Source organism: Bactrocera tryoni, chromosome 3 (assembly GCF_016617805.1).
Source record: "Bactrocera tryoni isolate S06 chromosome 3, CSIRO_BtryS06_freeze2, whole genome shotgun sequence".
In the NCBI taxonomy this organism is placed as follows: Eukaryota; Metazoa; Arthropoda; class Insecta; order Diptera; family Tephritidae; genus Bactrocera; species Bactrocera tryoni.
This window is the reverse complement of record NC_052501.1, coordinates 31,279,280-31,295,552: the sequence shown is the minus strand read 5'-3', so window position 1 is coordinate 31,295,552 and position 16,273 is coordinate 31,279,280. Positions and strand designations below refer to the sequence as shown.

General features: G+C 35.5%; 1 protein-coding gene across 1 annotated transcript in view; it reads right to left on the bottom strand.

Moving 5' to 3' along the window:
• Nucleotides 1-1,727: 1,727 nt before the first annotated feature.
• LOC120771625 (LIM domain-binding protein 2) overlaps nucleotides 1,728-16,273 on the bottom strand; it is a 15,847-nt gene continuing 1,301 nt past the window's right edge. The window contains exon 2 of the mRNA XM_040099715.1: nucleotides 1,728-3,670. Within this exon, the coding sequence (XP_039955649.1) occupies nucleotides 1,899-3,641 (1,743 nt within the window). The 5' untranslated portion in view covers nucleotides 3,642-3,670 and the 3' untranslated portion in view covers nucleotides 1,728-1,898. The remainder of the gene's footprint in view (nucleotides 3,671-16,273) is intronic.

The following is a 16,273-nucleotide window of genomic DNA, read 5'->3' as shown; positions in this document are numbered from 1 at the left end:
GGTAGAAAAAGTGGTGAAATTAGATGGACGCATAAATGGCACAATCTGCAAAAGAGGGGAAAATTCGAGTTAAAAACGTGTTTTTATCTGGTTCTTTTGTGTACAAACAATTTAGTAGCTAATATTTTGTGCTGTAGTCTTTGTTTTTAATGACTGCTTCACACCTGCGACTCATACTCTCAACCAGTTTTTCACACTTGGTCTTAGGTATGGCATGCCAAGCTTCCTGAACGGCAGCCCAAAGATCGTCCAGATTTTTATAATTTTTCTTCGCGACTCTAATCTTGACTTCATTCCATAAGTTTTCAATGGGATTTAAGTCGGGGCTCTGCGCTGGCCAATCTAAGACATCGATTTTCTCCGCACTAAACCAATTCTTAACTAGTTTGGAGGAGTGTTTGGGGTCATTGTCTTGCATAAATTTCCATTTAATTGGCATGTTATCGAAGGCATATGGTTCCATATGATGTCTCAAAATGTCTAAGTATTGAAACTTATCCATCTTGCCGTTTATCCGTACGAGTGGCCCTATGCCATGCCAGGAAAATGCACCCCAAACCATAATGTTTCCGCCCCCGTGTTTGATTGTCTTCTGTGTGAACCTTGGATTAAATTCTTGGCTTTTAGGACGATGAACAAAGACTCTTCCATCTGGCCCTATCCTGTTGATCTTCGTTTCGTCACTCCACAATATGTTTTTCCAAAAATTGATTGCTTTTTCTTGATGGGCTCTGGCGAAGGCCAATCGTTTAGAAATGTTTTTTTTTTGACAGGAGTGGCTTCTTCCTAGAAATGCGCCCAAACAAGTTTGCTTCTATCAATCGTCTCCTGACAAGCCTACAGGATATTTCTGTATCCAATGATTGGTTGATATCGGCTGCTATCTGTCGTGATGACTTGAATGGGTCATTTTTGGACAATCTTACAAAAGCAGCATCCGTACGCGCATCTGTTTTTCGAGGCCTTGGTTTTCGAATTTGGGATTTTATCAATAAATCAGGGTTCTTCACACATGAATTAATTGCATTGTATACTTTTTTCCGAAAAATATTTAAATTTTTAGCAATTTCGGCCACTTTCTGTCCTCCTTCTTGCATTTTCCATATGATTCGTGTTTCTTCTATTGCGGTATGCTTTCCTGCTCCCATTTTCTATAACTTATTTACTCAAAATACTTCTGATAAAAAACTATCCAACTATGGTAAATATCATGCGCTTCTATCGAAGTTTACGCGGGAACTGTGTATGCAAATTAGTTTGTGCCATTTACGTGTCCACTCAATACTAGTGTTCTTTACACAAAATTGATAACGGTAAATAATTATCAAAACATAACGGAATATTTCGCCGCTGCAGATATGAGAGCTATTACCGGACAAAGTTGGATGCAAAAAATTTGACATTTCGAGCAATTTTTAATGGACAATTTTTAACATTTAGTTGAAATATAATTTTGTGCCATTTATATGTCCATAGCTGTATATTTGTTTTTAAATAATATTTAAATTGTTTCATGTTTTTCAGAAGAAATTATTATTTTAATGAAATTGTCTACCAAAGTACAACACATTATTTTTAAATCCATTATATTAAAATTATATTATATTGCATTATAACATTATATTACAATAAATATGCGAAATATATACAATATTTCATGTATATCCAATTATTTTGAAATTGCCTTCATTCATATGTGGTATAACTTATATTAAATTTTAAGTTCCGTAACGAAGTGTGAATTTAACTCCGAATAATAATAAATTAATGGAATTATAACACACCACATACGTGTACCATAAAATAAAGTTGCTTTTTCTCAAAATAAAAATTATATTTAATTGGGAGCTTTTGCATTTCTCATATGCAATCCTAGAAGTACTGGCACGCCAAGTAATCTACTGTGAAACTATTGGACTTTTTTTGTCTATTTCAGATATATTTGAATTGTTTTGTTGTACAGAAGCATTGCTGGGACTAGAAGGGATGTTTCCTGTTCGATCCATATTCCATGGATTTGATCCTGATATTGGAGAGTCTGCATGACCAAAACCTGAATGATTTTCATGTTCCACAGCATTATTTCCATCATATTGAGTATTTTCTAGTCTTGTAATTAATCTTTCATCTTCTTCACCAAACTCACCCCCCATCAAGGTGGGTTCACCTACAACCATTACATCTTGTGAAGACAACGAGAAATTTGGACCCGACGGAGATCTCTTTTGATTGGTAACCGGAGGCGTGCCTGTATTTGCAGCTCCTCCAGAGTTAGATCCCTTCCGTTTACGTCTCTTATTCGCTGGTCTTTGTGGATCCTTTTTTCCTGGTGGAGCCACCATTCGTTGCCATTTTTGAAACAAAGTAGTTTTTAAGCAATCACGTGGACTTAATGCATATGCTTTATGCCTAGACATTAATTCTTGCATTGGTTCCAATATAACACATAATCGGAGATAATTCAAAGTGGAATTTGTTATGCCTGCCCTTGTAATATTCTTTGTTATTTGATCTAACAACATCGGGTCAGGTGGTATCGATGTTCCTATTACAGACCGTGGAATAAGTTCCCTATGGCCTTTAATTGTCATGTGCCATGATCTTATGCGCATATAGTCGTCATACACAAATTCTAGTATAAGTCTTGCGTCAGCACATACTTTGGTAAAAAATGGCTTACCATGTTGGGTTATTACTGTGCATTGATCACAATCTAGCGTAATAGTTGTATTATGAAATGACTCTTTTGCATGTTTAAGTTGGAAGTACAAGTCAGATACCCCTCCTTCATAGATGCTGCGAAAGAATCGTGGTATTAATGTCCGTCCAATAGTATATCTTTTCGGTCCGTCTTCTAAACAAAACAATATTGTTAATCGTGCATCATCTTCGAAAAACTCAGTGGTGAATGAATCCCACCAACAGTTATCGCTTTCATCTGTACGTTGCTGAAGTCGCTTATTCAATTCAAAAACACGATGTTCAGTGTGACTAAAATAAGAATTATGCCTTCTAAAGCCTTGCTCCATACGATCTATTTGTTGAGAACTTCCCATCATTGGGTGGCTACCTGTATGACTAAATGGAGAAGTAGTTGATAATGTGCCGAATTGGCTTCCAAAGACTGCTTGCGAAGAAAAGTGACTGCCCTGTCCAGAATTAAAAGGAGTTCCTGCATTCGATGGTCTATTAAATTGATTTAAATTCGAAGAGGGAGAACCAAACGGACCTCCTACAGGCCCATTAAATGATCCCGAACTAGCAGACTGAGTATAGGAACCGCCAATGCCTTGTTGTACAACTGGCCCTGGAGTCGAAGAACCAGACGGGGCAGGTGAAGACGTATACTGAGGAGTATTAGAACCAGGTGGATTCGTATTTTGAAATATGATCGACTGATTACCGGCAGGAGAAGATTGACCTCCTTGTGAATATTGACTGTTACTTGAATTATACGCAATACTGTTTTGTGGAAATCCACTTTGATTTGATCCATCGGTGTTTAAATTAGAGTTGTTAGAACTGTTTAAAAGTGTCGCATTTTCCGCTACATTTATGTTTTTCCAATTGCTGTCATCCATTCCTGATTGAGACGCCATTGTTGTAACAGTATTAATACCCCGGCGATTCATTCCCAACATTATTCCTTTTTCATAGAATTCATTGATATCTAAATTTGAAGGTAAGCAGAAATTATAATTTGTTATTAAAGCGATTACTAATAGGAAACAAGTGAATAATTACGATACGCAACTAAAAATATAAAAGATAGAATCTAACGAAAACTGCACTAGCTCTAAAACATCTAGTTCTTTTTCTAAAAAAAAAATAAGAAATAAAAAAATACTAATATCAGGATAAAATGTTCGGTTGCATCCGAACTTAGTCCTTCCTTACTTGTTTACTCTCGCAATTTATAAAAACCAAAGATGCGCAAATACCTCTAGGTGTTTATAAAACTCTATACTAAATATGTTGCGCAAGAATTCAACATTCATTATGTTATAAAACAATGAATGAATTACAACGAGGATCGTTCTCTTACAGGGTGGTTTCTGGTTAAGGCCACGAACTATCTGGGTGTTTATGACGCTAAGTACTGTGGTGGTGCTGTGCACTTTTCGGAATCCATGCTGGTGGCTGGCTAGGCTCAGATGGTGAGTGAAGGCCGGGAGTAGCAAGGCCTGAAGTGTCTTCACTATTGGGAAGAGGAGAGTTAACGCACGATAGGACTCCCCTTTGTTGGCGAGTTTCCCAGGTTTCAGTAGTGGGATCACTCTTCCGACTTTCCACACATCGGGTATTTAGAGAGTGGTCAGCGACAGGTTGAGGACCTTGGTAAGATAGTTAGTCGAGCACAGATTCTTTAGCATAAGCATGTTGATTCCATCAGGGCAAAGGAAATAGAAGATTTTCATTTGTTGATGACATTCTGAACCTGCTCATCGGTGAAAGTAAGTGGCGCGCAAGCGGTTGGCATTTTGCGCAGCCGTCGGTTAACACATCGCTTGGTTATGTCTAAGGAAGAGTGCAGTGTAAATTGCCTGCTAAAATAGCTCACGCACTTCTTCGGGTCTGAAGAGACATGACCATTGAATTGAACTTCAACTCGGTCGTCATGTCTCTTCGGGTTAGACAAAGCCTTGACAGTAGCCCAAAGCTTACTCACACAGGTGGAGAAGTTGCAGGACTTCAGGTGCTCTATCCATTTAATGCGCTTATCATGGTTTACCAATCGCCGAATAAAAAAGAAAAGTACAAACAAAGAAAACGCTGTGAAACTCTGAAAATCCTTAATTTTTGGTTTTTAAGATGTGGCAATGCTGGTTTTCATCGTAATTATAAACATTCTAACTTTTTCAACCATGAATTTGATAAGTGATTTTTAAATTAATAATTTTAGCTGTTAAAAGTGAAATGTGAACTTATTTCAATGCTTAGAGTGTACCAAGTGAAAAATACCATGTGTTTTTAGTGCAAATGAATTTTTAATAGGGAATATTTTAAAAAATATAGGTTATTTTTACACTATTTTTGCATATTCCTCCTCTGGAGAAGCTCCCCTATCCGCACATACCCTATTTATAGGGAAATTAGTTTTTTTTAGCCATCCGCGAAAGTAATCGGAATCGTGCCGAACTGAAGAACATCCTCTATCCGATCATACCCATTTTATTCCCGAAAGCGGGCCCCTATATAGCCTTATTACGTGTTTATGTTTCTGCGCATTTAGTTATTGATTTGTCGCGCTTTTAGTAGTTTTGAACACTACCGTTGTGTGGGGAGGGATGAGTGTTTAGTTTACTCATCACACGATAAATGAATTTTGTATTGACGGCATAATCTTACAGTCTGGTTCACTTGATTAGAGGCAACAACTTTTGTGAAAGAAAATGTAGATTAAAGTTTCTATATTTGATCTTTCAACAAATAGTTTTCTGCTAACTCAAGCTAAGGCTGTACTGGTTTAAAAATACAAACACATCGAAATATTATTTCAGCTAACGGTATTTCGTAGCGGTAAAAGTTCGGCAGCTGCAATACTCTGCTTGATTTATTGGTTCACTTGAATAGAGGCACTTAGTTTGCTTACATCATTTGCGCAATAAAGGTGTGAAACTAAATATTTTTTTTAAGCATTCATTGTGTCAAGTCGTAAACTTGTAAACTGGAATAAAATGGAAAAGCGGAAAAGTTTATCAGAGCGAGAAAAAGGACAAATTGATATATTGACCTCTGAAGGACTTTCGGATCGCCAAATTGCCAAAAAGATTGGTCGAAGTCCAAATGGTGTTAATCATTATGTGAAAAAGAGTGCCTCCTAGGGTAAGAACTACAAAGGTAGGACTGCGATGGCTTTAACACCAAGGGAAACCCGGAAAGTCCTTAGGGTTGCATCCAATTCGGCACTTTCAACATCAAAAATTATAATATTAGCTGATGTTGCAGCTAGCAAATCCACAGTTAGAAGAGCTATTCTGGAAGCACCACATCTGAAATATAAAAAATTACAAAAAAAAAAACCGCCTTTGAATAAACTTCGCAAGCAACGTCGCCTTGATTTTGCAAGAGACCACATGGCTTGGAATTCTGTCACAAATAACGACCCTGGTGAATGGAAAAAAGTTGTATTTAGTGACGAAAAGAAATTTAATCTGGATGGGCCGGATGGATACAATTACTATTTCCATGATTTAAGAAAGGAGGAGAAGTACTTGAGTCACCATCACAGCCGTGAAGGTGGAGTTATGGTATGGGGAGCAATATCGTACTATGGTGCGTTCCAGCTGAGAATTGTAGACTCCAGAATTACGGGAAACAGCTATAAAACGATGTTGGAATCATCTTTTCCAGAGATTCGGGAAACATTTGAACCAATTCCATGGATCTTTCAACAAGATAATGCTCCTGTTCACACTGCAAGATTGGTCAAAGTTTGGATGGCGTCCCAAAACATCGAAACCTTAGCATGGCCCTCGTATTCCCCAGATCTCAACATTATAGAAAATGTATGGGGATGGCTAACTCGTAAGGTTTATGAGAACGGACAACAATTTGAATACAAAAATGATTTAATTCGAAGCATTAAAGCGGCCTGGTCTAAAATTTCGCTAGTCTATCTCGAGAGTTTGTACAAATCCATTCCCCAACGTGTTTATGAAGTAACTTACAAACAAGGTGTCAGCACAAAATATTAATCTTTAAAAAATAATGGTTTAAAAATCTTGTTCTTGTATCTATTTATATATTTTTTCTAAATTTGTAAGTGCCTCTATTCAAGTGAACCAATAAATCAAGCAGAATATTGCAGCTGCCGAACTTTTACCGCTACGAAATACCGTTAGCTGAAATAATATTTCGATGTGTTTGTATTTTTAAACCAGTACAGTCTTATCTTGAGTTAGCAGAAAACTATTTGTTGAAAGATCAAATATAGAAACTTTAATCAACATTTTCTTTCACAAAAATTGTTGCCTCTAATCAAGTGAACCAGACTGTATTCACATACAAAGTTATGTGTAGACAAATTTACAAACATTATGCGAATGATTCTTTCAATTTTGTTTAGGTGCACCCAAAATTACATACATATGTGAATATGGGAACATTATGCGTATGGTTTTTTTTAAATCTTTATACATGTACACATAATTACATGCATACATAAGTATGTGAATCTGCGACGGCTTGGTTATAAGATGTTATCAAAAAAAATCAAAACAACAGATTTAATGGAATTCATAATTAAAAGGGTCAAATTGCACATATGTACATACATACATATGTATATACTTATGTGCTTTGATATCAAATACATTGTATATCTTTCATAAATAAGCATGCATATGTAACTGAACATTTTAAGAAAAAAATTTAAATTTTAAGTGTGCTTAAATCGGCTGTTAATAGTGGCCACTTCTATTTACAACAGGATAACGACCTAAAACAACCATTTTATCTTGTACGTGCAGGGTTGTTATGGAATTTAAAATAACTCCATAGGTCCCGCAATCACTAGGCATTAATCCTATTCAAAACATCTGGAACTTTTTGGAAAATCGTATTCGAAAACATCGAATTTCTTAAAAATAAGGCCAAAAAGCTAGATCATGGACTTAGCGGGTCAAAATATCCGGAAATAATACTAGAAATGGAGTGGGGAGCATGCATCGATGCCTAGGGACAATAATAGCAACAAAATGTAGGCCAAAAACTGCTAAAACTATTGTAATTACTTTTGATTTCTTTAAATAATAATTAGTGTACGTAAACTTTTTTGATGTAAATTATGCTCATTTTAAGCTTTAACATTAATTTTTTTCATTTGTGTAAAAAAATTTTTTTTTGATATGCTAAATTTAATGTTAAATATACATCTTTTGAAATGGATAGAAAAAATAAAACACAAAATTTATTAATTTTTTAACAAATAAACGTGTCGTAATTTAATAGAACTAGGTGTATGTCCACTGTATGTGGATAGGGCTGAGTTTCTAACCAATAGCCAATACATGTTTCTAAATTTTATTTCTAAAGGTTGGTATGCAAATACATTATTTCTCAAGTAATTTTGACAGCTGGTTACGCATTGTGAATGATCTACATTAGAAGAGCAAGAGAGAATAAACAAAGAAAACAAACTTTGTGCATAATATGTATGTGTGTTATATGTGTATGGTAACATAAATATTTTCATTGAGATTTAAGAAATGTTGATGATTGGTAGGTTTTATACAACATTTCAAAATGGAATATACTTCATAATAATGATTTCAACCAATTTAGGATGAATTTGACGATTACTTCGAATTTCCTTCAAGAAACAATTGTTGATTTGATGTTTCTTCGCAAAACCAGGTTTGCCATATTCACATTTTACTGAAAAAAAAAATATCAAAAATTAGTACTAGATTTCTTGAGAGCTGCGTACTAGCACAAGTAAATTTATTGCAGGAAAGTTTCTTGACCGTTTCTTAAGCGTTTTTTTGTATGAAGTTTGTACGTTTCTTGAGAGCTGCGTACTAAGATTAATTCTTCTTTTTTTTGACATGTGCACTCCATTAAATTTTTGTGGTCAGAAAGTTCAGTAAATATTCCAACGATTCTCGAGAAACCATGAAAACATCTTCTCGAAAGTTCGCAGATTCTTCACGTTTTCCCTTAACATTCAAAGCATTGAGTTTGGTGGTTAGAGTGAAACGAATGAAATTTTGTTCAATTCACTTTTGCAAGGCGTGGACAACTTTATGCATTTAGATAGATATAAGTGATCTATTAGGAATCCAAAAAAACTATTATTTATATTCGACAATTCGTGAATTAAACAAAATATTGCTGGAAAATAATAATTTCAGATCAGCAAAGCCATCTTTAATGGTAGTTTCCAGCTCTCAAGAAAAGCAAAAACTTCATAGAAAAAAACGCTTAAGAAATGGTCAAGAAGTTTTCTGGTGTTAAATTTTCTTGTGGCAACATCCAGCTCTCAAGAAATTAAGTAAGTATACAGTGAATCAAAAAAATTTTGGCACACTTTGATTTCCTAAAGAAAGATAGTTAAAAGCAACAAACAATAATGTCATTCAATTATTTTTGTACATAGTGCAACTGGTAGAAACAAAACAAAATGCAAGCGAAAATATACCGTTACATTCACCGCCCACTCCCCCCAAATCTAGAAAAGAAGTCAGAAACAGCGAAAAACACATCAAAAAAGTATTGAATAATTAGAGCAATTGGCTTTTATACGTAGTAATGTGTTTAGCCTTGACATAGATTGAGCGGAAAAGAGATAACCGTTGAAGTGCGGAAACTCATTTTGTACCTGGAAAAAAAGTCATTGCGCGAAATAGGACAAATTGTCAATAGATCATTTTCCAGTGTAAGGAATGTAATAAACCATTACATAAACAACGGAAAAATAGAAAGCAATTACAGATCTGGGAGGCCAAAAACTTTTTTAAACGATCCATTGTTGGCGGAGTGGCAAAAGACCAAAAAATTTCGGCTGTAAAATTGAGTGAAAAAATGCAGCAACAACTGGGAAAAACATTTAGCTAACACACAGTCCGAAATACCCTGCATAAGACCGACGAAAGTCTCACTTTTCAAAAGCTAACAAAAAAAGAGGTTGGATTTCGCTAAAGCTCACCTACACCAACCTGAAACTTTTTGGAAAATCGTGATTTTTAGCGATGAATCCAAATTCAATTTATTTGGATCGGATGGGTTTCAAAAAATATGGCAAAAGCCCAACATGGAGCTCCAAGAAAATAACATCTTAAAAACAATCAAGCATGGCGGCGGAAACGTAATGGTGTGGGGGTGTATAGCGGCAAGTGGAGTTGGAAATCTTGATTTTATAGACGAAAAAACGGATAAGCTTGTTTATTTAAGCTTTTTGAAGAACAATTTGTTTCCGAGCGTAATTAAATTGGGCTTAAATGGAGAGAAATGGCAGTTCCAGCAACACAATGATCCCAAACGTACTTCGCGTTTGGTTCAAGAGTGGTTAATTTAAAACTGCAAGCAGCTGAAAACGCCTCCACAATCCCCAGATCTCAATCCCATTGAGCATATTTGTCATTTGCTTGAAAAAAAAATTCGCAAGCATCAAATAACTTCGAAAGAATCCATTAAAAATGCTTTGAAGGAATGATAGGCCAATATTACCAGTCCGGAGGCTTCCCATTTGGTCGCAAATATGCAAAGGCGTTTGCAAGCGATTACACAGATCCACAAAAAAAAATCGATGAAAGGTTCCTTTGACCAAACATACATACATATATTATATGTATTTTGGGCCGCTGAAACCGAATCTGAAGTCCGTTTTGCTTCATCACGTCAGGATTTTTTCCTAACCTCAAAATACATGTCGGATTTTACTTGACAGAAAAAAATTTAAAAATATTAACGGACTTAGCTTAATTTTGGGATAGAGGAGTTTTGAGGGGTCTCTGATTACGAAATTAAAAACAAATTGGCCGTCAAAATTTTCAAAAAATTCTTCAATTTTTAAGAAATTCTTAAATTTTTATGAAATTTTGTATCAAGGGATTTTCGGTCAGAAAAAAAATTCTTGAATTTTCATAAAACTTTGTACAGAGGGGTTTTTAGGGTAGCTGATCACTTATTTAAAATCAGATTTTCAAAATACAAAATAGAAAACCCAATATGACTGTCGGTTGTATAAAAATTTCTTTAATGTTCACAAAACTTAGTATATATCTAGAAGTTTTTAGGGCCGCTGCCCACAAATTATATCATGTGCCTGCATCCAGGGCACCTCCACGTGGTGACGGCGAGCAACGGTGTTGTTCCGTGATCCGGCAGAGTCCCTGGATCACGCTCCTTAAGGTGAGTCTGCAATGGGTTTAGTTATACGTGTACGTGATCCCATTTTAGACTCACCTTTACGCCGTCATGGTTGGCACACGAAAAAAAAGTACGATGCAGGAAGTCGGGACCCCAGTATCGGCGGCTAGGCAGGGTAAGAAAGCGGCCCCGCAGGCGTCGTCATCAAGCAACCGCAGCTCTACATTGGTGGGTGACTTGGCCTTTGATGAGTATAATGCTACAAGAAAAATAGTTTGCAAAATGAAAGACAATTTCTGTGTCGTTTTTTGAGAATACGTTATAAGTAAGATCCGACAAAAATTTACAGATACACTAAAATCTAGCTATACGAAAGTTTTCAGCATAGAAACTAGTGACATCGTCAATGATTGGACTCCAAAAGAGATATGCCTGTTCATTGCAACTGAAGAAACGCAAGAAACAAAAGTTTGCTTCTCCGATGATCTGGCGTAGACCAACAAATCATGAGAAGGTTTGCTATTTTTGTTTAACGAGTGTTTTTGGGCACAACTCTAAAACAAAATCTGCCATCTCTTATCCTTTTGTCAATTCTGTGACTCTTTCCATCCTTCTTTCTTCTGAACAGAATGATGAAAGCAATATTTCTATTGGCGAAGATCTAATTTCTGCTGACACTGAGGATATAGAGATGAATGAATATGCCTCAAAAGAATCAGATGCTGAGACTGATAAAAATTCTAAAGGTTTCACTCAGGCAGAGTTAAATGACCTGGTCCCAGACGTCGGACTTTCGAAAGAAATTTCGGAGCTAATAGCGTCAAGATTGAAAGAAAAAGATTGTCTAGCTCCAGGAACTCATATAAGTTACTATCGCAATCGAGACATTGAATTCAGGAAGTATTTCACAAACATTGATGATTTAGTGTACTGCAGCGATATTGAAGGATTAATAAACGAATATGATATTCCATATGAAGCTAGCGACTGGCATGCCTATTTATTGACTCTTCGACACGAAGTTTAAAAGCAGTCTTGCTGCACAATGGCAATAACCAGTATGCTTCTGCGTACCAGGTTGCTCGGCCTGTAGTGGCAAATGAGGAATACTACAACCTCCCATTTCTTACGAAAATCTACAATATAATAAACTCAGCAGCAATTGTGTGGTGTTTTGAAGATAATAAATAATTTTTAATGGGTCAACAAAGCGGGTTTTACAAAATACTCATGCTTTTTATGTGAGTGGGACAGTCGAGCGCGTGATAAGCATTATGTGCAAAAGGATTGGCCATTAAGGTGAAAAAAAATTAATTACAGGCTCTAAAAGTGTTATAAAGGAGAGTCTAATTCCAAGACGTAAAGTCTTAGTACCACCACTCCATGTAAAACTGGGTCTTGTAAAACAATTTATTAAAGCAATAAGAAATGCGCAAAGCAAAGCTCATACATGAAATTCCTTTTCGAAAAGTTTCCTGGGAAATTACTTAGAAGCTAAAATAAAGAAGGCGTTTTGAATGGTTCACAGATAAGAGAGCTTTTAAAGGATACTGAATTTGAAAAAAGACTAACTATGGTGGAAAAAGAAGCCTGGCAGTTTCACAGAAGTAACACATAAAATTTTTGGGTGATTCCAAAGATCCTAAATCACTACGCAAATATTGTCAAGAAAATGTTAAAGAATTATAAAAAATTGGGATGCCTAATGAATCTAAAACTGCACTTTCTTCATTCACACGTCGAATATTTTCCTGAAAATTTGGGTGACTTTAGTGAAGAGCAGGGCGAGAGATTACACCAGGATTTACAAGAGATGGAAAAGAGATATCAGGGGGTATGGAATGACCGCATGTTAGCAGAGTACTGTTGGTCACTAAAAAGAGAGACTTTTAATCCACATAAAAGAAAAGCACTACGAAGATCATTTGAAATTAAAAAATTCGCTACTATTAAATAAATTAATACAAACGAATCAGCCTTTTTGTTGACCAATCCTCCACGAATCCTCCACGACCCTAAAAGCCCCTCTGTACAAAGTTTTATGAAAATTTAAGAATTGCTTTTTTCTTGACCGCCATTTTGTATTTTGAAAATTTACCTTTAATTTCGAAATCAGTGACCTCGAAAATACCTTGATACAAAATTTTATAAAAATTGAAGAATTTCTTAAAAATTGAAGAATTTTTTGAAAATTTTGACGGCCTTATTGGATCCGCCATTTTGTATTAATTTAATTTCGTAATCAGGGACCCCTGAAACCCCCTCCATCCCAAAATTAAGCTGAATCCGTTAATATTTTCAAATTTTTTTCTGTCAAGTAAAATCCGACTTGTATTTTGAGGTTAGGAAAAAATCCTGACGTGATGGAGCAAAACGAACTTCAGATTCGGTTTCAGCGGCCTAAAATACATATAATACACCATGTTTTCTCAAAGGAACCTTTCATCGATTTTTTTTGGGGACCTGTGTTATTAAAGCTAAGGAGGGCAACAAAAATATTAAACATTTTAAATTTCTTTTTCTTCATCTTTTGTATTACCATTTTTATATTTTGTGCCAACACTTTTTGATATGAATACATATGCATATGTATGTCTCTTTTTCATTATTTTCTTAATAATTTCCTACTTGTATGAATTTTTTATTTTTAATTTTTTATATTATTTTGTTTAATCCTTAGCAAATATTTCACTATGTTTAACCCACTTTTCACACATTTTTCAATTAATATATATTTAATTACACTGTACACATTCAAATATGTATGTACATATGTATATCCAAAATTTTCACTAATTGAGTATTTTTTATGAAAATAAATATACATACATTAAAAACTATTTCGCACATTCAAACTTTCAAGAGATTAGTGTGTTTACATTTATGACAAATAGCAGTGTTGCCATACTTTTCCCTGTTTTTTGGAGATATAAATGAATCAAAATGAAGTATTGTTTAAAATATAAAAAAATAAATTAAATTTAAAATATGTTAATAAAATAAAAAAGCTACATCATGAAAACTAGAGCTGATAGAGACAAACTGATTACAGATTTGAATTCAGCGCGCTATATCATGAAAAAGTTATATCATGAAAACTAGAGCTGATAGAGACAAACTGACTACAGATTTGAATTCAGCGCGCCCAAATTAAACTAACTTAGAATCAGTTGATAAATTTTTAACGCGAAATTTTTTTTGCGAAATATTTCTTTCAGGTCATAAGTTAAGTGGAGGGCATAAAAAACCTAAGTATATCATGAAAACTAGAGCTGATAGAGACAAACTGATTACAGATTTGAATTCAGCGCACCCAAATTAACTAGAATCAGTTGATAAGCAAAAGCAAATTGAGTGTCGGCCTGTGTTATATACCATATGTATATTATTTAAAGAATAGAAAAAAATACTATTATACAATGCTTAGTAAATACAGGTTTTATATTACCAACGGAAACTCCAATATTTTTAGTTTTCTTACTATTTGGCAATTCACAAAGTCTGAATATGAAATACATATTCCACGAAAATTTTCCGTTAGATTTTTCTACTCCTTTGGAATTTCTGAACGATGATTCTTTTATAGTGAAGTGGAGCGAAGTAAGTAAGTTGTGACTTCTTGAGATTTTTTCCGAATTAATTCCAACAACGGATTCCACTCCTCCTTTCTGCGACAAATGCGGACCGAAGATGCGACCAGAAGAAAATAAAAGATCAAAATTAGTATGGATTTGGAGGTGTAATTCAAAGCCAACGAAAAAAAGGGAGCACAGCATTGTAGGCAGAGCATAAGTCCAGTTCGAGGTACATTTTTCGATGGATGTCAGTGTCATTTGGCTCCGAAGGAAATTTTAGCAATAATTTGCTATTTTGTAATCAAAATGAACGTGACGACTGTGCATGCCCAACTAACCAACTGGCGTAAGCAAAAAAAAGAGCCGGTTTTGAGTTGCAACACTGTTGTGGATTACTACAGTTACCTCAGGGAAATTGCTGAGTTAATATGTTCCAATGCAGAGTTTCGTCTAGAAGGGAGAGGGCAAAAAAATCGAAATTAATGAAACTTTTCTAACGAAACGTAAATATAATACGAGGACGCGTTACTGGACAAATGACAATTACGGTATTGGGAATTTTGTGCAAGCAAGATAAAATCTGTCGCTTTTTTCACGTAAATGGAAAAAGCAAGGCAGATTTGTGGCCTTTTATTAAAAAGTTTGTATATCTCGGTACATCCCGAATTTGTACTGATGGTGGAAAATAATACCACGGCTTAAGTCAACTTTTCGGTGACGTTACTATATGCTGAACCACCAATCATAGCATTGGTGAGTACGTGGAGAAAGGGAATGCAGACAATACCATCAATGACTTCGAATGTCAGAATCGTTGATTCAAGAGTGCAATTAAGAGTCGCACGAGAAATTGTTTTTCTCTTAGGGTGTTTGCGAACTTGCGAGGTACGTCACCAAGCTCTTCCAAACTTCTTGGATTCGTAGGAATATTTTTTCCGTAATAGCAGGCGCTGTGCACTCAGGGTATCTCTTGTATTTCCAGAATACTCGACCATTTTTATCCGTGTTTTTGTAATCAGTCTTATCGTAAACTTCGCGTGAATAAATTATTTCCATGTATTTACAATTTCACGTGAACAAAAAATTCCTATAGCGAATTTCGTGTGAAATGTTTGACTTTAAATTCTGCCATTGTGGACTTCGGCAAGCTGTCACATACATATGTATGTATGGTTTTGTTTTGATTTAGTCGCATTGAAAAAACTTTGTAAACTTATGAAGTCAATTATGCGACTGTTTTAGCTTAAACATGTGTTTTCTTTTTAATTTAAATATTGTACACATTTTTTGATCGAATCGTTATTTTCTGCATAAATTATTCAGATAAGGAATAATGGATCAAACAAAAAATTTTAGCAAATCGTTGGTTATTTCTTCTTCTTCTTAATTGGCGTAGACACCGCTTACGCGATTATAGCCGAGTTAACAACAGCACGCCAGATCTTTCTTCTTTTCGCTACGTGGCGCCAATTGGATATTCCAAGCGAAGCCAGGTCCTTCTCCACTTGGTCTTTCCAACGGAGTGGAGGTCTTCCTCTTCGTCCGCTTCCCCCGGTGGGTACTGCGTCGAATACTTTCAGAGTGTCGTCATATATCTCGTACAGCCTCAGCTCGTTCCATCCGCTCACTCGTCAATATGCGATATTCGCCGTGGCCAATGCGCAAAGGACCATAAATCTTTCGCAGAATTTTTCTCTCGAAAACTCGTAACGTCGACTCATCGGTTGCTGTCATCGCCCAAGCCTCTGCACCATATAGCAGGACGGGAATTATGAGCGACTTATAGAGATTGGCTTTTGTTCGTCGATAGAGGACTTTACTTTTCAATTGCCTACTCAGTCCAAGGTAGCACCTGTTGGCAAGAGCAATCCTGCGTTGGATTTTCA